Here is a 25,314-nt window from a genome sequence, read left to right as displayed (position 1 = left end):
AGTATGCTATGAATGTAGTTATTTTGTTTTTCCTAGGGAAAATGCCTACTGCGCAAGATGTCGGGCAATGGGTTGATTTTCTCCTTAAAAGACAAGTTGTTCGTGGTGTCTATTTCGGGGCGCGTGGATTTTATGAAGTTTTGCTCGCAGATATGGAAGCTAGAAATCTTTTGCTAGAGATGTCTCCTCTTCTTTAATACGCAAATGACGCATGTTCTCCCGTGGGCACTCACTAAAGACTACCAGAGTCTTATTCGTCACAAATGCCCGGTGTGGGTGGAAATTGTTGATTTTCCTCGCACGTGGAGACATTTTCTGCCTTTGTTGGCCGCACAGCTTGGTAAGGTCATTTGTCCCCCAAAATTGGATGCAAATACAAGCAGGTTTTGCATTCTCTGGGACACTGACAAGCTTACCCCTGAAGGAATTATGGTTGATTCAGGAGATCCATGAGTAGGCAAGCGCCCCTTTAAACTTAAATGGGGTAAATTTGTGAATTCATGCTTTCGATGTGGCAAATTTGGCCATATGCAATCCGAATGTCCAGAGCCTGTCTTGCAACCCCCTCCTTCCGTTGTTCCTTCGTCCACCTCTATCCCTGCAGGAAAACCCACATGCGAAGTCAAGCAGAGAGGAGCCTCTACTGCTAAGGTTGCTTCGAATGTGGACAAAGGGAAAGGCAAGGCACAGCCACTCACTGATCCTGGGAATGGGGCTATTGCAAAAGGCAAAAATGTTGGACCTGCTGATGTCAATTCATGGGTGGTGCCTAAAAAATCAGTGAAGATTCGTACCCCACTTTCTTCTCGTAATTACGTTCCTTCTGTTAATGCCAACAAGAATGCATCGTTTAAGCGACTTCCATGTAATGACAATCGCACATTGATTGATGCATGGGACAAAGCGATGCACTCTTACAAAGATATACTCCTTAGTGAGACTTCCACCTCGCCTGTGAACCCTGTGGACACATTTCCTGCTATGACTCAGAGGCCGGATCCTCGTATGGATGTAGTGGATGGAGACGTGTCTATGGGCACCTCCATTTGATCACCATGTTTCTTGCCTCCTGTACATATGTTTCCGAATGCGAAGTCACATTAAATGCATCTCATACAATGTGCAGTGTTTATGTAACCTGGACAAATGGCGTCTGACCTGGCACTATGTACATACATGTAGAGCAGACATAGTTGTATTGCAAGAGCATAATCAGCACGAGTTTGCTGGTCAATGTTCCTATTTTGCCGCTTATTGGATTGCGTACGCAAGTTTGCATGATTTCTCGGGTTTATTGATGTTGGTTCGCCATGAGCTTCAGCTTGTTCTGCTATACCACGATCCACATGGTCAGTCGATGGTTGTACACTGTTTGTTGAATGGTCGAGTTCACGAATTTGGAGGTGCTTATGCATACAAGGCCTCTGGGCAAAGAGCTGCTTTATGGCGAGAAAATTCATCTCACCCTTGGACCTCTAATGCATTTCTTTGTGGAGATTTCAATAATACCCCTGATTTAAATGACAGCACCACAAGAAATTCGCATATGTTGCTTGCGGAGAAACACGAATGGAATCTTCTTTTTGCCTCTGCTCAAATGATTGATATATGGCGTTGTTTGCATCCTGATGCCTCTGGTTTCACCTTTCAGCATGCTGCTCATTCATCTTATAGAGCACGATTGGATCGTTGGTACTTGCTTAATGGGAAAAAATATGAAGAATTTGTATGTGCCATGAGGATAGATTATGCACTGCAACTCTCAGACCATTATCCTCTTCTGCTGTCTTTGTATTTTGGACAGTCTCTTTGTGATCGGCCTCTTTACAAGAAACGCTTGTTGCATGTTAATAATGCCTATCTTACTCATGAAGTTTTCCAACACATGATTGCCGATAAAATTCCCCCGCTGTTGGCCCATATGCATATTGATTTGGATGCTACCTGGTATCGTTTTATCATGAGGGTACAAAGTGTTATTTGTGACTATGGTACGCAATATATGCAGCTCATTCGGGGGAACGTCATTGATGCGAAACGGGTTAGGCAACGACTACAACAGTTAGCTGATTCCCGGCCCCTGTCTGACTCTAAAATGATGGAGCTATGTGAAGCTAATGTATGCATTCAGCAAAATGATAAGCGGAAAATTGCTAAATGGTAGACGCGTGCACGTCAACAGGCTTTTATGGATAAAGGTTGTGCTTTGAAGAAATTTTTTAAGCATTTGCATCATTCAAGGTTGAGCTCACAATCTATTAAGCGGGTTATGCTTCCCCCGGGTGCTTGGACTTCTTCGAAGCAGGAACTTGTTGAGGTTATGGTTTCACATTATCGTCAAGTGTTTGCAGCCCCATCTCAGCTATCTTCGGCAGCTTGTCGAGCGCGTCAATTGTTGCTTTCTCATGTTCGTCCGATCATGTCTTCACAAGAGGCACAATGCCTTGAGGATCCTTTCTCTGCTTCTGAATTGCATGGTGCCCTGCTTGCATTGGGCCATTGGAGATCTCCCGGTTGGAACGGACTTGCTGTGGAATTTTTCCTCTCCTTTTGGGACACTCTTAAACAGCCCCTACTTTTCATGTTAAATGCGGCATGGGAGAAACAGGATCTACCAGTATCATGGAAAGAGGGTTTACTTAAATTGTTGCCCAAGCAAGCGCTCTGCGAGCAATTCTGTCATTGGCGGACCATAACTTTGATGCCGGCGGTTTACAAGATATTGGCTAAAATGTTGGTCCGTCGCATTAACGACTGTTTGTTTACAGAACTTCATCAGGCTCAGTATGGTTTTATTCCTCGGCGTCAAATCGTGAAGAGTTTGGCTAATGTTATGATTGGCATGGAGTATGCTAAGTACACGCAACAGGATGTGTTGGTCATGCAAGTTGATATTGAAAAGGCCTTTAACACTATGCAATGGGACTTCATTGTTGCCACGATGAGGTGTCTAGGGTTTGGTCCTAAATTGGCCAATGTGGTTTATCTCTTGTATGCTTGTAGCACGTCTTCGGGGATCTTGGAAGGGGAATTGGCAGAATCGTGGCCGCTTGGTTGTTCGATTAGGCAAGGTTTCCCCCTTAGCGCTTTGTTGTATGCTATTGCCACTCACCCTATGTTGATGTATCTTGATCACTTGACCTCCGTGCAACGTCTTAATGGTTTACTGTTACCATCGGGTCATTCATTTATTGGACAAGCTTATGCGGATGACTCGTTGTTTATGCCCCGAAATCAACAGAGCGATGTTCAAGTTATTATGGAAGCTTTGAAATTGTTTGCGATTGCGGCTGGTCTTAAAGTCAACTTTTGTAAATTAAAGCTTCTGTCACTTCGTTCTTGTGATTGGCATGCTCTGTTGTGGCCAAGAAAGATTGTTCCTCCAAATGTGATCACCAGGCATTTGGGTTATCCAATTGGATGGAACGTCACTCACATGCAAAAAGTGGACTAGGTTATGCAACGCTTGAATGTTAAACTGCATTACTGGAAGCTTTCTACTTGGCCACTACATGTTCGCCTAAAAATCGTTCAGAGTATCCTCATGGCATATGTTCAGTTCTTTTTGCCACTGTTGCACTGGCCTCGCCATTGTCTTGATTCTCTCATGTCGGCCATTGTCTTGATTCTCATTTGTAGCGAACTCATGCTCACAAAAAAGGCATGCGTCTGATGTCAATGGCGAAACTTTGTACACCAAAGCGCTTTGGTGGTCTGAATATTTTGGACCTGCGTAGGCATGTTCTTGCTAGGAAGGCTATGCTATTGCCTACACTTACGCAACAATCTCAGCCTTGGACTCTTATGTTTGCACACTTGAGCCAACATGTGGTTATGTCCTCATTTGGTCACTGGCAATCATCTTTTTGGGAGGTGGTATTTGGTAAGATGGATAGCCATATTCCTGGATGCCCGCTTGCTTCCACCTTGCTCTCTGCCTGGAAACACGTTACGAATCACCTATCGTGGAATGCTCGGACGCAAGGAAATTCACTTCGCTTGGAGAGTCTTCATTGAAGCAGGGCCTTTTCTCTTACTTCGGTTGACCGCTCACCTCGCCAGGTGTATTTCCTCTCCTGCCGTGGCATTCAAGTGGTTGAGGATGTGGTGGATGCAACTGGTTTCACTTTGGAGTTTCCATTTGCCGCTTGCCGTTTTAGATTGGGCATGCATTATCGCCAGTTTTGGAGAGAATTGCAGCAAATGTTGGTCGGTTTTTTGCCCATTTCACCTTTGCCAGATGGTGATTGCATGTCTGACTGGAATCTTCGGAAAATGCCCTTTCAAGATATTTCTGCTGGCAGGGCATATGCTCTTCTTTTGCCTCAACCATGGCTTGCTGATCATTGCAACGCTCTTTGGCACATGCATAAATCCGATATTTGGTGGAGAAGGCTTCTATCTGCATTATGGGAAAGCCACTTGCCGTTGAAGGAGCGTTTGTTTCTTTGGCGTTGTTTACTTGGTGTGCACCAAGTGGGTACTTTTCTTAGGATGCGCCATATTCGCCCATCATCCTGTGTCCGTTGCTCATCTGCCGACCTCTTGTGGGATTGTTGTATTACTCGAGATTTTCTTTGTCGGGTATCTGCATGTAGCGGCTCCGTTTTCCCACGACGGTCTTCCATAAACGGTTTTGGGCTTTAGGAATCTTTTCACCGGCGTTGCAGCGCTTTGCAATATTCTTTATGTGGGTCAGGTTTTGGGCTTACTGGAGCCTGTGGCGACAGCGTAATGGCTATATGTTCCATCGCATTCATGCAGATCTCTTGCCTTTCTTCAAACTTTCCCTAAGGCAATCTTTACGGTTCGCCTTGGAAGTTGGTGATATCGCTATAGACATACATCAACTTCTTATGAATGCTTTTAACTGTTTTGTACAGCCGAACACTTTTGTGTTCAAAAAAAAAAAAAAAGTGTGAGAGAGAGAGCGCGTGTGTGAGAGAGCTGCCTGCACACACTCTGCCTTGCGCAAACTCTGCCCTACATGATCCTGCACAACGTACTACGGTCTACAAACTCCACTCGCCTGCACGTGGCCTTACAGAGCTGACACGAGCTACAGCAACGGGCGAGATTCAGCAGGGGCCTTCAGCATCAGCCACCAGATTTACGCGCGTGTGTGTAAGCTTTACAGCGGGCGAACCTCAGCAGGGACTCTCGACCTTTGGTGACTCTGCGTCTGTCATTGTGTGTGTGCACGCGCGAGTGTGTTGGTGTGTGTTGGTGTGTGTGGGTGTGTAAAGCAATGACGGTTGGTTTCGGGTGTAGTGAATCCTTCTGCCACTCGTTTCCCTGCGCAACTCCTACACTGTGCAGGCCCTTTTCAGCGCGCCAGTGCTCAAAGATGATTTTCACCTACAAATGGTCCTTCTGTCATATTCTAGTGTGAGTGACAGTGGGTGTGTCGGTGTATTTACTTTAGCAGGAGGTTCTTTCTGTCGGCGTGTTCAGCAGAGTCCTTGCTAAGAAAGCCTTTTTAAGTGGGTGCTAATCCAGTGTGTGCTCTAGAAAGTGCAGTGTTGATTAGATATGGCAGAAGAAGCTGTATATAAGCGTAGGAAACAAGTGGATCTTTCCACGACGGATGCTGCAAATATCATCAAAGAGTGTTTGTCAAAGGATTTTGCTGATGCTCGGAATGCTTGGGAAGGTCAGCAGCCAGCCACCAAAGTGGTTATTCCGATTGAGCAGCTTATGGATCTGGTAGCACAGTATGCGTTGAATGCGGTCATTTTGTTCTTCCCTCGCAAGATGCCCTTGGCACAAGATGTAGGTCAATGGGTTGATGTCCTCTTGAAGAGACAAGCTGTCCGAGGAGTGTATTTTGGTGCCCGTGGTTTTTATGAGGTATTACTGGCAGACATGGAAGCTCGCTTGCAATTATTGGAAATGTCGCCCTTGTTTTTCAATATGCAAATGACACATGTATTGCCTTGGGCGCTTACTAAAGACTATCAGAGCTTGATACGACATAGGTGCCAGTTTGGGTGGAATTAGTTGAATTTCCACGAACTTGGAAGCATTTTTTGCCTCTCCTAGCTGCTCAGTTGGGCAAAGTGATATGCCCCCCAAATTTGGATACTAATTCCAATAGATTTTTTGTGTTGTGGGATACGGATACGCCGATCCCATCAGGAATAACGGTTGACTCTAGTGATCCAATGGTAGGCAAAAGGCCGTTAAAACTCAAATGGGAAAAATTTGCAGGTGTATGTTTCAGTTGTGGAAAATTTGGCCATATGCAGTCTAAATGCCAGGAATCTTTGTTGAAACTACCACCCTCTACTGTTCCGACATTTGGAACCCATGTTGCCTCCCCCTCCTCTTCATTTGTGAGACCAAAGATGAGGGATGCTAATGGAAGCATGCAGGCCAAACAAGGGAAAGATCAAAATAAAAGTATGCCTAATGTGCATCCTACTGCAAAGACAGATACCAAAAATAAAGCCAAAATGACAGATTCTAATAATGGTTGGCAAACTCCAAAGAAGTCAGTTAAGCCTCGTGTTTCGCCTGTTTCAAGAAATTATGTGCCTGCTTTGGATACGAGAAGAGGTGGATCTTCTACATCTACATCACATGATCATAAGTCACTCATTGAAGCGTGGGACAGAGTGGTACACTCGTATAAAGATGCTCTACTTGGATCGACATCTAGGTCGTTGCCTCTACATCAGAATCCTCACCAAGGAACGCATATGGAGTCTGCTTCATTGGCTGTTGGTATGGAGGCAGATGTGCCCTTGGGCAATTGGGCAATACCACTTGATGATAGTGCCTTCTGCTTCTCTTGTAAATACTGTACAGATGCATTCTCCTCTTAGATGCTTTACGTATGATGTGCGCGGTTTGTGCAACCACGGTCAGTAATACGGGTGTCTTGGATCTATGGGCCAGTACGCACTCTTCAGAGCGGGGTTACACATTTACTCATAATGCTCACTCTAGATATAGAGAACGTTTGGATCGTTGGTATGCATTGGGCACTCCGCAATATGATATGTTTGCATGTGATATGAGGATTGATTGCTCTTTCACCTTATCTGATCATTTTCCTCTTTGGCTCTGGTTCTATTTTGAGGCAGTAGATATAGACTCCTCGCTCCTTCGCAAGCAGTTGTTGCATATTAATAATGCGTATCTATCACATACAACATTTCGAACTTTGATTGAAGCAATAATTCCTCCACTTGTCTCTCGAAAGTTTATTGATGTGGATGTGTCCTGGTATCGCTTTGTCATGCGTATCCAGGCACTCATAAAGGATTATGGTTCGTGGTACATGTACCAATTGAGAAATAAAGTGCAGGAAGATAAGGCGATCTGTCACGCCCTGGGAAGTCTTGCACATACTAGAAGGCTTACTGGCTCAGAACAAGAGGAATTATGCACAGCTAAAAACCTCGTTGTTGCGTAATGATAAGAGAAAACTTGAAAAATAGAAAATTAGATCTAGGCCATACGCTTTTATGGATAAAGGTTGTTCATCGAAACAATTCTTTAAGCATTTGCATCATTCGAGGACTTCCGCCTCTATCAAAAGGGTTAAAGACGAGGTTGGGAATGGACGACCAAGAAAGGTCAATTGGCGGACTCGATGGTGGATCATTTTCAACGTGTTTCCTGAAGCCCCCTCGACTGAGGTTTTGCAAGCCAGACAGTTATTGTTGTCGTATGTACATCCTATATTGACAATGAATTATGTAGATACCCTTAAGGTGAAGTTTACTGAGGATGAGCTGCCCGACAGTTTGTTGCATCTTGGTCACTAGAAATCGCCTGGATGGGACGAGCTTACGGTGGAATTTTTCCTTTGCTTTTGGGAATCCCTTAAACAGCCTCTCCTTTTCATGATAAACCGTGCATGGACCACGCAATCTTTGCCGCAATCGTGGAAAGAAGGACTGGTAAAATTGTTGCCTAAGCAAGCATTGTGTGAATACTTTTCACATTGGCGTCCAATAACACTTATGCTGGTCGTTTACAAATTGTTGTCGAAAATGATAGCTACTCGCATTGCTGACCATTTGTTTTCCGGCATATATCCGGCTTAGTATGGATTTATTCCTCGCGGGTAGATTATGGATAATATTGCCAATGCTTTTATTGGAATTGAGTATGCAAAATATATTGGACAAGATGTGCTTATCATGCAGATTGATATAGAGAAAGCATTTGACATTGTTCATTGGGACTTCATTGCTCAGATCATGACGGCTTTGGGCTTTGGGCCCAGGATGCACCAGGTAGTCTATTTTCTTTACGAAAACAGTCAATCTGTCGGAATTCTTGACGGTGAGCTGACTCGGTTATGAGATCTTGGTCAATCGCTCAGGCAAGGATGTCCTTTACGTGCCATGTTGTATGCTATTGCTACAGATCCTCTAATGTTGTATCTGGACTCCTTAACAGCATCTGGTCGGCTACATGGAGTGCAACTGCCAGCTCATGATCATTTCGTGGCACAAGCGTATGCAGATGACTCCATGTTCTGGCCTAGAAATCATCCTAAGGATGTTCGTTGTATTATGGAAGCACTGTATATTTATGGATTGGCTGCAGGTCTGCAAGTGAATTTCCGAAATCTAAATTGTTGTCCTTACATCAAATGGATTGGCATGCTCTATTATGGCCAGGTGAGATAGTGAAGCCTGATTAAATTGTGAGACATCTTGGTCATCCGTTGGCTTGGTCGGTTAACAATGCGAAATTGTTGCAATGGGTTAAGAATAAACTGAGGTCTAAATTGCAGTATTGGAAATTGTCTACCTGGCCTCTCCATATAAGACTCATAATAGTGCAATCTATTTTGGTGGCATACATGCAATTTTTCCTGCCATTGTTGCATTGGCCACCTCGTCATCTTCGGGATTTCATGTTTCGGATTTTGGAGTACTTTTTGTCCACTTCCTCTCACAAAAAAGGCTTGCGATTGCTTGCGATGGATAAGCTCTGCTCCAAAATGTAGTGGTGGTCTAAATATCCTTCATTTGTGTTCTCATGTTAAAGCAAGGAAGGCTACTTTGTCGTTGCTGTTGGTTGAGCAAAAACAGCCTTGGACGCAAATGCTTGCGTTTTTGTGCTCTCATGCGGTTTCTACGCCAGCCTTCGGCCATTGGCAACAGTCGTACTGGGATGTGGTTTTTGGTAAAGTTGAAGCTACAATTCCGGGATATCCCTTTGCTTCCAGTCTAGTGGTAGATTGGAAGGTGGTCACGACAGAATTGTTGTGAAATGGTAGAGATGGCGTCTGTGGAAATTCACTTCGAGTGGAGAGTTTGCATTGGAGTAGAGTTTTTGCTCAGACTCTTGTTCAACGCTCTCCTAGACAGGCTTACTTTCTCTCCCACAAAGGTATTGATAGGATAGCAGACGTCATTGACACTGAAGGACGGGTGCTCTCGTTCAGACAGGCTACTCTTACCTTTGGACTTGGATTACACTACAAGCACATGTGGGACATTATTAAGAAGTTTGTCAATTCTGTATCTCCCATCCCGCCACCGCTGGTTGAAGACAATCGAATTTGTGATTGGCTCTATGCTAGTTCTTTGATTGGTTCGATATCGGCAAAGAAAGTGTACTATCATTTGCAGTCGTCCTTCTGGATCCAAGAACACTGTAACAAGGTATGGAATATGAATAAGAGTGTTACTCGGTGGCGGAGTAAAGTTATGAAAGTGTGGCATGCTAAGCTACCTCTCAAGGAGTGATTGTTTATGTGGAAATGTATTGTTGGGGTTCTCCCCACTGGTAAATTACTGCGCCCTAGGAGATTGGCCTCTTTGCGATGCGTTCGCTCTGGTGCAGACATTGAGAATATATCACATCTATTGTCATCTTGTTCTCGTACGCAACAGTTTGTGGATAGCTCTTCAGCTCTTCGCTCGCGTTTCCCTGGATCACAATTTGGTAAAATTTTCTGGATCTTTGGAGTGCTTCCGTCTTTGCTTTGGCCGTATGCATACTTTTTTGGTTGGGTTACATTCTGGGTACTATGGACAGTGTGGAAAGCACGAAATTCCCTCATGTTTCAACAGATTCAAGTGGAATATGTTTCTTTCTTCAAGATATCTCTTAGACAGTCTCTTCAAGTCGCCTATGACTTGGATGAACTCCGTATTAGCCATTACTAGCTTTACTTTGATTGTTTCTGAGTTACAGCTTGTAATACTTGCTATGGGTTTTCCTTGCTTTGAGGTTTCCCACTTGTAATTCAATCTGGCATTACAAAAAAAAGTGAGTAAAAAGGAAACAGGAATAAACTTTCTATCACCCAAGTGTGCTAGATCGGTTATCTCAGTTCCCTCTTGAGTAGAAAGTCTTGAGTTCAAGGCCCATCGGATAGACTTTGAGGTCTCTTGGGATTGTTCCTACGACATTGAAAACTTCTCTTCTTCTTCTCAATATGAGTTGAAAATCTGAGCTACAGTATAGTTGCTAAAGTTTTTGCTACCTGAAACGACTGTATCTAAACAAATGCATCAGCTCCAAATGCATGAACCTCCCCAGTCGCCATCATGATGCAAAACACAGCTCATCTGCGGTTGGAGCAATTGAAGTGTTACAGCATCCAAGGGTTACAAGGTTTTGATTGCATGGAAATCTACATCATGTACCATATACGATGCCATGAAATGGGGTCGTGCTAGAAAAGGGCCCTTGTGTGGGCAGATTTATGCCTGTTAATATGACCAACAATGGGTACTCGAGCTTACCTCTGGACAGTGCGAACCCAAGGTGTGCTGTTGAGCTCCTCGTGAGGAGGCTCGTCGTGGAGGCTTCTGCTTTGTAGCTGCTTCCCTCTGCAGAGTGAGCTGGAGAGTCTCCGTCGCCTGCATGACGAGCCTCGCAATGCCCACATGCTGTTCTCTTCCTCTTCTTCCTGCCTGGCGATGGTAATGAGATGTCTTCTTCCTACTTAGCAATGGTAATGTGAGTGACAGAGAGTAATGTTCGTCCAAAACTGGCGTTGTGCACTTTTTGACGTCGTAGATTGGTAGGTGGGTGGTAACCACGGTCTGCCCAAACACACCCGTGGTGAATGTGAGCTACTGTTCCCAAACCCAAAAAAAAAAAACAATAAAGTGCCTGAAAGATCATATATTCTTGAATATTTGAGGGGCAAGGGTGCCCATCATATATCAACCCTAGCCAGCATGAGCGTGAACCTACATCTATACTAACGTAATATGGCAGAAGGCGGAGTTCTTTACACTTGTCGAAATCTGCACTATGAAGGCTAAACTCCAAAACTAAGAGAAGCCCCTATGCACTCGATAAAGAGGGAGAGAGAAAGAGAGAGAGTGGTCGTCGAAGGCGACTGGCTATACTAGTAGAAGCTAAGGTGATGAAACTTGATTGGCCATGCAAAAGAAGGGAAGGGCAAAGAAATGGGCAACGATGAATGCCCAAGCTCGAGCGGGGGTTGAGCTAGCAACGTCAGTGCACAAGACAAAGTCCTCAACCAATTGACCAGCTATTGCAGACTTTTGGTGCAAGACTATTTTGTTTTCAAAGATATGTTTTAATTTGGGTAGTGGGTGTGTAATGCACGCTCACTCACTCCCAAAAGGGATGGGCACTACCATGGTGGTGTGTGTATGGCCTAATCTTTTCAAAGCACTATAAAAGGGTCGTGTCATGACTGACATCACATTGCCTCAGTGATCCCACCTTCAAGTCTTGAAATGTACCTCTAACTAGCTTTTAAAACAAAAGGTAAGAACACTTGGAAAATCGGGTCTCGCAACTAAGATAAAGAAATGTGCTTTAAAGTTGACGCTACACGATAGGATTGCGTCATATGTATGATGCTTATAGAGCAATTTTGCATTTGAGATGTCATCGTTTTATAGAAAAAGAAAACACATTTATACACATGTATGCATACACACATGCACAAATCTATGCACACACACACACACACACACACACGTACATGTATATGAGCATTACTTAAGTTAAGATGGCATGCTGACAAAATTTCAAGTTTAAAGCCTCAATGTTGTCAAATTTCCATCATTTTGGAAGCCTACTATGTATCTTGAAACTTAAGTTCTTGTTCAAAATTCTAAACAATTTAACTTCTCTCGTTTATTTTTCCGTATAGGGTAGCACTAATTATGTGTGTAGGGATGTTGTAGCTTATGTTTAAGCTACATATTAATTGATCGAGTTTATTCTTCCTCCAAACAAGTAAGGTCACGTGTTGTCACACTTTCATGTTTGTCAAAGGATCTCATTGCACTCTTTAGCTTTGAATTCAAGAATTTCCTGTTTTGTCTTCTATTTGTATTATTCTAGATTCATTGCCACTATTGCCACTACTACTATTGGGTCTACATTCCTACATTCGGATTAATTTGTGCCTTGGATTCACAACGAATCTTTGAATCGGAAGGAAAACTAGAGGCTTGCCCTATCATGTCGTCCCCCTCTTCGCCATCGTTGTCCGCTCCACGTGCGCATCCCTTCTGGATGGTCCTCTACTATGGGCCTGGTAGCAAGCTCTTCCTTGTAGGACCTAGCAAAGGTCGGCATACTTCATTGTGCAATGTCATAAAATCTAATATCTAACCAACCCAAATGATTTTCTCATATTAAATTGATCATTTAATGTGGGAGAATAAACGGGAACAAGGGTTAAGAAATAGACATGTGCTTATAGATCTATCTCAACACGGGGCCAATGGTAAAGGGGCCCAAATGAGAGATGGTCTATCAAAGAGCAAGGCTAACCATTGGAGCATAAGACCTTAGGGTTAGCTTCATTGAAGACCTCCAATAAGTAGTATAAAAGTCCTTTGACTTAGGTAAGCTAGGGATGAGCTTGAGGTGGAAACCCGGCCCAAGCTTAAGGTGCTTGTCGTGCTTGATGACTAAGGTGATTGAGGTGTCTGATGATTGAGATGGTTGAGGTGCTTGATGATTGAGATGCTTGACGTGCTTGTCATGCTTGAGATGCTAGGGCTGTACTTGAGGTGAGAACCCAACCCAAGCTTGAGGGGCTTAAGGACCAAGCTTTTGGTGAGAACTAGGCCCAAGGTTGAGGGGCTTGAGGTTGCACAAAAGTCAAAACAATCCCTACAAGGAGGGGGCAAGCCCTACAAGAGGGGGGATGAGAGAGAAAACACACACACACTCACACAAGGCATGCTTGGTACAAAGAAAGCAAAAGGGACACTTGTCAAGTTACTCCTCATGTTGCCCTCATGGTGTGCTTAACGCCTATTGGTTGGCCATCCAAGGGGTCCAATGATAAATTAGAAGATTTAATTAATTGTTTTTACATTTATCAAGTCCTCTCTCTCAAAGGGGAAAGGGGAACACTTGTCCCAAGGCTACCCTTGTTACTTGATTTACCTCCTGCTTGTGATTGGCTAGGCCTAGAGGGGTCCAATGAGCGTCAAGCATGAGCTACAAAAGGGGGTCGACCAAGGAAGCTAGGGGCTTGATTAGGGGGTATACTCTCCCACACACACTCTCATTGTGTGAAGTGCAAAGTGCAAAAGCTCCCTCTCCTTCTCCAAGCAAGTAGAGCGGTTGAGAGCCTATACCAACACTCTTGGATATGGAGTGCAAATCCAACCGAGATCCGTGCTTCAATGCTTAAGCTTGCCATCTTCTCCATCTTCATTACTATGCTATTATGTATGCTAGCAAGAAGAGTGATGATAAGTGAGGAACTAATTCTTTCTCCTATGAAATGTTTCTTCTTCCTCTTCCCTACTCTTATTCCTTGCTAGCTCTCTCCACCACCTTCAAAGGTGTTTGAGGTCTTGGGACTAAGGCTTGGGATAGCTAATGTTTTTCTCAAAGTCTATGTTATGCTCGTGATGCATGAAGCTTTCCATCTTCATTGCATCACCTAGGTCACAAGAAACACAAAGATCTTATTGTAACAAGTCTCTCTTGATGGGAAAAATCATAATATAAATGCCTACTGAAGGGGGGAACGGCTCCATGATGGAATTAGTGTTGCAGAGAAATGCACACAGCTTGGAGAAGACGAAGGAAGCTCGAGGCACATACTAGAGGGTGTGTTACTTAATATGCAATGGAAAGATAGATAGCCCTAGAGTGATGGGCGTATATACAATGCACGGGGGAAAAAACCTCCTAAAGAGGGAAAAAATACCCCGGCGGTCCTAGTGTGTTCACACACATCACTACCACATGTATATGGTAACAAATCCTTCCCTAGAGTGATGCGGTGAATGAGAGCTGGCACATGAGTAAAGGGAAGTGCCATGCCCTGAGGACATGATCAGTCCACAAAGGGGAGTAAGCCCAAAGCTTTGCGGAAAGCTTCAAGCTTCTCACGAGACAATGCCTTTGTGAAAAGATCTGCAAGGTTGTCTTGTGTTGGCACATAAGCCAAGCTAATCTCTCCTGTTGAGAGCCTCTCCCTGACATAGTGGTAATGCACCTCAATGTGCTTTGTGCAAGCATGAAATACTGGGTTCCTCGCAACTGCCAATACGCTCTGACTGTCAGTGTAGATAGTGTTGGCAGTGTCCTGTCCAACACCCAAATCAGCCATAAGGCATCTGAGCCATACACACTCAACCGTAGTTGTGAAAAATGCCCTGTACTCAGCCTCACAACTCGAAGTGGCCACAATAGGTTGCTTCTTGCTCAACCATGATATACGTGAACTGCCAAGCATGAAACAAAAACCACTTGTGGACACTCGCGTGTCAAAACAACCAGCCCAGTCTGAGTCCGAAAAAGCATGTAAGTCTGGCGGCAATGATCCCCCCTTGGGATAAAACAAGCCAAGATATAAAGTGCCACTAAGAAGAGGAAAATCCTCTTGACAGCCTGCCAATGCTTAGACCCTGGGCTATGCATAAATCTGTTGACTTGTGAGACTACAAACTGAATATCTGGCCTTGTGTTGCATACATAAATGAGGCAGCCAACAGCAGTTTGGTAAAGAGTGACATCAGCAGGATCGCCAGCATCATTTAGACTCAACTTTAAACCTGTTTCCTTGGGAGTAGCAATAGGTTTGCAATCCTCAAGTCCAAACTTACATAGCAATGTCTCTATGTAACTTTTCTGACACAAGGCAATACCACCATCACACTGCTTAAAATGTATACCCAAGTAATGATGCAACAACCCCAGATCTTTCATCTTGAAAGTAGCATTCAAATCAGCCTTAAATTCAGCAATATGTCTCTCATTTGGTCTAGTGATCAGCAAATCATCGACATAAAGAACCACAATGAGAAGTACATCACCCTCACGCTTTACATACAATGTGCTTTCTGTTGGGCTGTTACGAAAGCCTCGTTTAACCAAATGAGTGTCAAATTTCTCATACCAAGCACGAGGAGATTGCTTCAACCCTTACAAAGCCTTCTTACATCTGCACACTTTGTCCTCTTGTCCTTTTATGACAAAACCACGAGGCTGCGTTACATAAACTTCCTCAAATATGTCACCATTCAAGAAAGCAGTAACAATGTATGATTGATGTACATCCCAACCAAAATGAGCTGCCAATGCACATAGAAAATGCACAGTAGTCATACGACAAGTGGGAGCAAAAGTCTCTTCATAATCTATGCCTTTTTGATGTGCATAACCCTTTGCAACAAGTCAAGCCTTATGGCGATTGATCTCACCATCCGGCTTGGTTTCAACTTGTAAACCCACTTCGTACCAATGGCCTTTTTTCCAGGAGGCAAATCACATAAAGTCCATGTGTCATTTTCTATAAGTGCATCATATTCTGATTGCATGGCAGCCATCCAATTTTTGAATTATGTGCTTCATCAAAAGACAAAGGCTCCTCAACATCATGTAAGCTAGACACAACCAAAGCATAACAATCTGATGCATAAGATGCATGGCGAGAGCCTGAACGAGTACGACTAGACAAAGGTGCATCCAATTTACTATCACGCAAAGTGTGCACTAACCATTTTGGCATACCTCTAGCCTACTCATTTTCATCCCTTTTCTCATCAAGTACATCATGTACATCTACATCAGTAATAGGCTGATCTATAACATTTTCAGAAACCCCCATAGGTTGTACATTTGCCTCATTGGAAATTACGTTCGTATTTCCACCACTAAAAAGAGGCAACATTACTGTCTCTAGTACATGACAGCAAGGGCTGAACAGAATCTTCCACAAACTCTACATCCCGTGAAACCTGAATACGCTTTGTTTGCGGATGATATAACCTGTAACCTTTGCTTTCAACACTATAACCAACAAAAATACATTTGACAGCCTTATCATCCAATTTTCTGCGCTGTGTTTGTGGCACCAAAGCATATTCCAAACAGCCAAAAACACACATGTGTTCAATAGAAGGCTTTCTATCATGCCATGCTTCATATGGAGTAATAGACTGCAAAGCTTTCGTAGGACACCTGTTAAGTACATAAGTTGCACACATGATGGCCTCAAGCCAAAAAGAATGCGGCAAAGCTTGACTTTTGATCGTTAGTGACCTGTTTTTCCTCTCAACAACACCATTTTGCTGAGGTGTATAGGGCACTGTACATTGGTGTTTTATCACACGACTAGCCACAAATGCATTAAATTCATGAGACATATACTCCCCCCCTCGATCGGAACGGAGGGTGCCCATAGTACATTTCGAGACATTTTCAGCCATAGCCAGAAATTGTTTGAAGCACATAAAAACTTCGGAATTCGCTTTAAGCGGAAATACCTCTTCTTAATCCCAGGTACATAAAGTGCATCAACAAGTGTGAAGGAACTGCCATTTGCAGCAGTAAGCACAATCTTTCCAACTCCCTGAACCGGATAAGAGGCATTGTTGGCACAAGTGACTGAATTCCCATGAGGGACAGACTCGAGAGAGGTAAACAATTCAGGATGTGAGGTAATATGCTTTGTAGCACCACTATCGAAATACCACACATGTGAATCTGCAGCAACTGACAAGCATGCATCATGGACAACAAGATTGTAAGTGCACTCTGCGCTAAAAGCCCACTTTGCATCAACATCAGCAACACAGTCTCCTTTTACAGAAGATGCAACAATGGCTGCATTTGTAGTGGAACCAGCATTTGCAGCGGAACCACCCTCTTTCTTCTTAGCCTCTTTGGCCTTCAACTTAGGACACGACTTGATCAAGTGATCATTAGCTTTACAATAATGGCAACACATCTTCTTTTTGCCCTTATCACCAGAATTTCCAGAAGAATTGCTGCCAGCAGAAGCATTAGGAACAGAAGTTTTGCCACTCGCACCAGAACCATAAGAAGTGGCCGCATTGCTGTTACCACCCTTTCTTTGAGAATCAATAAAAGCTTGCTTAACTGCACGCTGCCTAGTTCTGTTTTTTCTGGAAAGTGACTCTTGCAACAACAATGTGCATAATGCATCAAATTTGACAACTTCAGGATTTCCTTGGGTCATCAGTCTCCAAGTACTAGCAAAAGTTTGGTAGGAATCTGGTAAGGCATCAAGAACAATTTGCACAAAGGGAACTGTCTGAAATGACTTCACCTCTGCAGAAATAAGTTGCTCAAGACTCCAGCTCTTTACGCAGCAAAGCAATTTTAGCCTCATTGCGGCTTGCATAAAGACTTGCTAGAATATCCCAAGCCTGTTTTGCAAATTTTGTTGAACGAATGTGAGGAACAATGGTGCGCTTCACAGACAACGCAATCAATGCATGAGCCTGCGCATCCTTTACATCCCAACGAGCTTGTTCTGTCGTAGGCAAAACAACTCTAATAGCAGCAATCCTTGCAGCAAGACCTGCAACATTCTCAACATTGCCTACATCCTCAGAACCAGGACGTACATCAATGCCATGCACAATGTTCTAGACGCCCTTTGACACAAGAACATGTTGCATCATATAAACCCACATAGGGTAGTTGTCCCCATCCAACCTGTCCTCAACAACAAACATCTTGAACACGTCTATGTTGTTGTCAGCCATGGTAAATGTTGCACTTGATGTGAAAACTGCCCGAAAATAGGAGAAACAGAGTGGGAACAACACGTGCTATATAGCACAAACCGTAGAAGACTATGAGGCACCTGTTATGTAGAAAATGACACTGACAGAAATTCTGCACAAAATGACGAAATAGCTTGTGCAGTACTACTGCCTGTAGTGGAAACGGAGGCCGAAATGAGCCTAAATAAAAAATCTGAGCAGACTGAGCGCTACGAGTTCTCCCAAAATTTTTGTCAACCTGCGAACGCTTGCCAAAGCTCACTGAAATCGCAGAAAGTGAGCAGGCGTGTACTAGAGCAGCTGGCGACTAAGCCCGGGAGGATGCAACCTGTTTTGATACCAATTGTTGGAATTAGGGTTGTAGAGATATGCACACAACTTGGAGAAGATGAAGGAAGTTCAAGGCACACAATAGAGGGTATGTTACTTAGTATGCAATGGAAAGATAGATAGCCCTAGAGTGATGGGTGTATATACAATGCTCGGGGGAAAAAACCTCCTAAAGAGGGAAAAAAATGCCCTGGAGGTCCTACTGTGTTCACACACATCACTACCACATGTATATGATAGCACTCCACATAAATCCGGTCCTCAACTGTTGTAATGTTCTCTAAATTCTCTCTCTTGCAAAATTATTGTTCATGCCAAGTTAACTAAATGCTATGTTTATGTTGCTACCATCAATTACGTTCACCCGCTATGCTCACAAAGTAATTTCACAAAAGTACTCTCTCTATACTCTTTACAATTTGAATAATTATTATATATCCCCTAGTCAAAAAGTCCAACCAATATCGAGTGGCTCCCATTATAGCCTACTCGTGTCTACTTACCCTTCAATGGGTCAATTTTGGATCTACTCAGTGTTGCCTTCTCCCTTCCACGCCTTGGGTATCTTCCTTGGGATGGTTACAATTTGAATAATTATTATATATCCCCTAGTCAAAAAGTCCATACAATAACGAGTGGCTCCCTTTATAGCCTACTCATGGCTTGGATACTTGCTCCTCCCTCATCTCGGTCAACAAGTCGCCCAACCATGGCCTAGATTCTTGCTTTGAATGCTCTCGTGGTCAACAAGTTCAATTTTTGGTATTGGGGTCCCATCGTTTGAGCTCGATTGCCCATTCTTGGGCTCATATCTTGTCAATATTTGGGAGTCTTATTGTGTGGAGAGTGTGACAAAAATTCGAGCGAATGGATGAAGTATTAGATAGAACATTAGGAAATATTTGAACCTTGGGAAGGGCCCTTTGGATTAAGGGAAGGTTAAGAATTGGCCAATGAGAGGAGGGTGGTGATATCACCTAGTAGTTAGAAAATGGTAAGGGGGACCTCTACTTTGATTCTTTAATTATGTCATTGTAGTTTGTGTGTGTGTGTGTGTGTGTGTGTGTGTGTGTGTGAGAGAGAGAGAGAGAGAGAGAGAGAGAGAGAGAGAGAGAGGCTACCATGACAGAAAGGGACCCTTTGAGGGAAAAGGAGCCACCCCCCTCTATTTCAAAAATAAATTCCATGTTAAAAATAAACCCAAATAATTGTTTTTTTTCAAAAATCTCAAAAGTGACATTTCCCCCCCTCAAACTTCCATATCTTAACATCAAAGAAGCATTTTTTCCCTTTAGAAACCCCTTTCCTCTCACCTTTACACAACTTTCCATCCTCTCTCTCTCTCTCTCTCTCTCTCTCTCTCTCTCTCTCATATTGTCTCTCTACAATGCAAGCTCTCCATAGTTGCACAACAAAGATGCCTAGCTCTACCACTCATAGGAGACACGAGCATAAAATAGAAAAGCTTCTATTTCCAATGGCTATCAAGAAGGGTGCTCAGATGTTTATGCTTGATGCCAAGGAATTTTGGAAGTAGAAGCTCCTTGGCTTCAAGAAAAACCAAGGTAGTATGGGTGAAATTGTTCATCTATCATGTGTAGACTAATTATTGTTGTTTTTTGTCGATGTATTAGCCTCTAGTCTCCAACGGAAGAACAACCACATCAATGTTGTAAGATGGTGAAGGATAATACCAAGATAATTAAAGCTTGTTGCTTAGGATCCTTCCTTGTGCTCAATTAGTCCATATTGCTACCATAGGAAGCTTATATTTCTCAAATGTCATGGAGATATTGAGGAATGTATCTTTTAGTACATTGAGGAACCGTGATATTGCTTTAAAGGAAGTTGTTTGCTCTAATGCCCCTTTTATTTGATGTATCAATGAGTTGTTTCAAACAATATGGGTAGACAATCCCCAATTTATTATGTGCTAAACAATTATCTTCTGAGAGCACTTGTTTCTTTACACACCACAAAGAAGGACACAACTAGATCAAGGAGCAAAATCTTTTTTCTAGTGTTGTGGAATACATGTATATGCAGTACTATGGTGGATGCAGTTTAGTGTTTGCATACGTAAGTTTCTCGCTTATGAAAGTCCATGACTCTTTTATCCATGCAAACAAGAGTTATTTCATTGTGTGTTTAGTATGTTAATGCTCTATCTTTATGTAGTTATCATCTATGTACTGAGGACACATGCAAAATTACCTTGGAAAATTTGTAGCTTGGAGGACCATATCTTCTTGTCTTGAATTCTAAAGGGGCCTTGATGCATCAACTTGCATAGCATGAATTGAATTCCATTCAGTTTTGTTTAGGTGGACACTCCTTGATGGCCTTTTGGCTATCAATCAATCCAGTGTCTCTGTTTAAGTTAATGGGATTTTTTTCTTGTTAGAATATGAAAGAGGATAAGTTATGTGAAGCTTCAGCGGGCACTTTTATAAATGTAGTTTGACTGCCTAAATTTATGATGAACAATGGATAAAAATACTATATCCCTTTGGATTCACCTCAAGTTGATTTCTTTCTTAGGGTGTAGCAATAACTTAATGTGAGAACTTGAGTTTAATTTTTTGAGGGCTCTCTCTTGAGTGCCTGCGCGCGCACACACACACACACAAAGGGGGAGAGAGCATCATTTGTGCTTGGTTTTAAACTAAAAATACCTTCTATTCATACATTATAAATTGATTTTTGGAGTTTGTGGGCTACACCTAAAATGTCATGCTCAATTGCAGTAGACTAAGATAGGCCACAATAAAATATGCAACAGCAAAGCAACGATAGTTTCAGGCCCCCTACCTTGCTCTTGGTATCCATTAGTAACGACCATTGCACTATTGAATTAGGGGCACCATGCAACTTCTAGCTCTACAAAATTTTAGAGAGAGATTGTGCAAGCTGGCCACCATTGTTTTGTATGGCACACAAGAAATTTGTGTGCTAATAGTTTCCAATGTTTTGTGAGAATTTAGTAGTATGAGAAATTTGATTGTTTCTTTGCTTTAGTAATTGGCTTCTTTAAGGCAAGTGAGCGTCTTGCTCATCAATTTAATGCTCTTTTGAACTAACATCCAACCAAGCACGGCTTATTTCTTATTGCTCTCAAAGAGAGAGAGAGAGAGAGAGAGAGAGAGAGAGAGAGAGAGAGAGAGAGAGAGAGAGAACACATGTTTGGACAATCAATGTAGTTGATGTTATCACATGATAAACACAATGGAAATTTTTGATTCTTAGATCATCATCTTACAAATGGATGTGCAAAATATATAAGCATTTGAACACAAGGTGGCCCAACTTAGTGGCATGCTCGCTAGATTAACTATATAATACTTTTGAGTGATAATCATAAGAAGAATGTGTTGTTATTGATTTGCACTGCTATAATTGGGACTTTCACGTGTTTAAGATTTTGTGTTGTCACTCTGTTTGTGTACAATTTTTGTCTACCCATACCCAAAATTCAGTCGTCGTGCCTTTGCAACATCACGTGATCGACTAAAGTACAAGTACTTTCTTTAAAATATGCTTGCAAGGACTATCAAGAGAAAATGCAATCGTACATATTCCTCAATGAGAATGTCTCATAGTTTGGATAGAGCCTCGGATGTCTCTATGTCTCGTAATGCCTTCTATTCAAGTCTACCCAGCAATGTTGGGAAAAGTGTGTCTCAGCTTACAATTGTGCCACTTTGAAATTAAAAAATGCCAGTTGGGAGGAAGAGCATACGGCAAAATTCCACCTATATTTTAGAGGTAATATAGTAAAATTGTTAAAAATTAGCTCAAAATTTCATATTTCCTCTTGGAAAATACACAAAAGGAACATTTAATGGTTCCAAAAATGTCTTGGAAATATACAAAAAGGAAGTAGGGAGGCCCCATTTTTCAAAAATACATGTAGACTCAATTGTATGTGTAATGTTGCATGCAGTGTAGCCCATGAAGTAGAAGAAGTTGATCTATATTCTCTGCAGACAAGAGGACGCTGCAACCCATCATTCTTGGGTCCATGTTGGTGCAAAATGGAAAGCACCTAGGAGTTGAATCTCACAGTTCTCATCATTGCAGGGAATGCCCACAAACAACTTTGGATGGTGAGCTAGAGGAAGGTTCTGTGTGGGGAGGGGGAGGGACAGAGGCGCAAAATAGGGGGGGGGGGGGGGGGGGGGGGGGGGGGGTTAACCTTAGGAGAATTTAGAATCTTTTGAGTAATGGGTCTATTTTATTCAGAGGAAGTATGGATCGCTGCTTGGAAAATATATAAAAAGGAACTATGGTTGGTTGCAAAAATGAGTTGGAAAATACACAAAATAAAAGAAGTTTCCAAATCGGACGAACATGCATTGCAAAGTCTTATAAGCTTTGAAAGGCCTCTGCCACCCACAAGGATGCACATTTAGGGCCTACAAGGCCCATGTATGTCTCAAACTCTCATCCTTGTGGCAGGGTCTCCTGAGCAAGCTTTCCGCTTTCCTGTGGGTCAATGGCATTACCATAAGCTTGAATAATCTTCCTTTGTACCCAATATGCATCAAATGTGCAGGCCATTGCCATTGGAGACCACCTCTTTAGAATCACAATACCAAAATCAACATATGGTGGTGATGCTAGTGCTTATAGCCCACATATTTTGTGTTGAGCACTTGAGTAGCGCTCCCTTCAAAGAGGTGCACATGTAGATAGTCTTGTACGTGTAGGAAACAAGCTAGGACCAACCAAATGAAGGAGAAGCTGCCACGTGTTAAAGGGAGGGTGCCAGAATACCTCCCCCTTTTATAACAATATATATAAAAGGGGGAGGTATTCTGGCACATATATATATATATATATATATATACTGTTATAAAAGGGGGAGGTATTCTGGCACATATATATATATATATACTGTTATAAAAGGGGGAGGTATTCTGGCACCCTCCCTTTGACACGTGGCAGCTTCTCCTTCATCTGGTCAACTCCAGTGGTGTGTGGCCTGCAGCCTACCGCCCAGTGCAAGAAAAAGACTGTCAAGTTGGCGACTAGGTCCAACAAGGCACTAAGTGATCAGTGTGCTCCTGCTCCAGTTTGAATTTGAAGTTGTGGCCCGTTGCAAATGAATCATGACTTCTTCGTTCATGGGTCCTCACCTCTTTCCACCGGAATCCATATCGCTCTTTGAATCTCTCTCTCTCTCTCTCTCTCTCTCTCTCTCACACACACACACACACACACACACACACATCTTCACTCTTTGAATGTCTCTCTCTCTCTCTCTCTCTCTCTCACACACACACACACACACACACACACAAACACACTCATAACATTGGTGGATCCTGATTGCTTATCAGAATAGCACCCTTGTACACAGTCACAATACATATCCTGACACATGTCAGACCCTAAAATTCGGTATGTTAAATAAAAAATGTAATACATTATGCTGGGGTACTCCGGCTACCATTTCTTGCAATATAGTGTGTGATGTAACAGGATTGATTATATATACTTGTGTGCAAACAAAAACTGCTTCAGGAGGTACGATATCCTCATCAATCCTTTGAGCAATATTTGACCAAAAGGGTATCGAAGTTCGGTTATTACAATAAATCGCGGTTATTACCGTTGGCAAACTTTGGCATACCTTATAAATAGACATGGCTTGATGCAAACCTCTAATGTACCTTTTTTGCAATTCTATTTTGGGTGCTCTCTATTTAGATTGTAACATGCATGTGGGGACTATGGCTAAGCTGGCCAGCTATATTCATGTAGTGATTCTTATCCTAAATAAAGCAAGCCTTATTTCTGGTTCACCACACTTCCAATGGCTTGAATTTCTTTACGCTACTTTGGTTCGTGTTTATAAATACCTATGTGTATTTGCATGCATTCCCTACTTTGATCTACACAGAATCACACAACCTCTCTACAACACACTCTTCTGCTCGCATAAACTGCAATACTTTGCATACGGATTACACACACTCACACCCAGCTATTCACAATCACGCATACACGCACATACAGGCTCGAACACACACACATGCATACACACACACACATTGGCATGGGGTTCCCCATCGACATTTAACTCTTGGCTCAGACGACTTGGGAAGCTAAAGGGACTAGTGTTCCTTGTGGGTTTTCCTTTGGTCAAGGCTACATACGCTACATCTAATATCTCCTCCTACGTTATCTCACACATATGGCGACCACTTCAAGCCATCAAGTAGGTCTTTGTACCAACTGAGATCTAATATTTCCTCATGGATACTTCATGAATGTGTAAAAGTTGGTTTTATTGCTGCTTATTTCTATCTCGAAGTCATCACTTGATGTGCAATAGCATAAGAAATAATTTATGGGTTTGTTTGAAACATTTTCATTATGATAGTACGTCGCATAACATCATGAGAAAACGAATGGTTTCTATAAGGTGACTATAGCCTATGCTTTGGGATAAGCATGCGGTGAATGTATCTGGTCTTTTTACATGAAGAAATAAATGGGGAGGAAGGTAATGGGATGCATTGTTTAGTACCTGCATTTTCTTATTGACAATGGCATCAAACACTGATTCTTTGTCCAAAGCAGTATACGACAATTTCTGTCTTTTTCAAGCACTACATGGACTGGTTTGGTTGAACGTATATACATATAGCAACATGTAAAAATAAGCTGCATTTGTAATACACTAGCATAAAACATGACGGGTATGGCCGTGATGAAATAGAAGTTGAAGATATCCGGGGTTTTTTACATAATGCAAGGTCCCGAGATGCGTATACTGTTGGTTGTGGCATCACATAATGAGTCGTTGTCTTTTAATACTTACATTTAGTGGAGGTAACATTGCATAAAAACTGGAGGCTTATTCATAACTAGACCTTGTCTTTTTTTGAAGCATTACATATGTGGGAATAATTGGTGTTCTATACATTTAGCAACATTTAAATAAAAACCATTTGGTAAGCCTTCATCTGATCCTACCGGCAATACAAAAAGTACCTCAAGT

At 42.5% G+C, this 25,314-nt stretch overlaps 1 protein-coding gene across 3 annotated transcripts in view; it reads right to left on the bottom strand.

Annotated features, from left to right (window-relative positions):
- LOC147440517 (NADP-dependent malic enzyme 1-like) overlaps window positions 1–11,000 on the bottom strand; it is a 96,695-nt gene extending 85,695 nt beyond the window's left edge. Inside the window, exon 1 of one of the 3 annotated variants that reach the window (XM_086530233.1) lies at window positions 10,722–11,000. In XM_086530233.1, coding sequence (XP_086386359.1) covers window positions 10,722–10,867 — 146 coding nt within the window. In that variant the 5' untranslated portion in view covers window positions 10,868–11,000. The remainder of the gene's footprint in view (window positions 1–10,721) is intronic. The other 2 variants (XM_086530232.1, XM_086530234.1) reach the window with 2 other exon arrangements.
- Between the last annotated feature and the right edge of the window lie 14,314 nt (window positions 11,001–25,314).

The sequence above is a fragment of the Adiantum capillus-veneris genome, chromosome 15 (genome assembly GCF_014529385.1).
Source record: "Adiantum capillus-veneris isolate H3 chromosome 15, ASM1452938v2, whole genome shotgun sequence".
Lineage (NCBI taxonomy): Eukaryota > Viridiplantae > Streptophyta > Polypodiopsida > Polypodiales > Pteridaceae > Adiantum > Adiantum capillus-veneris.
This window is presented reverse-complemented; position numbering and strand designations above follow the sequence as displayed.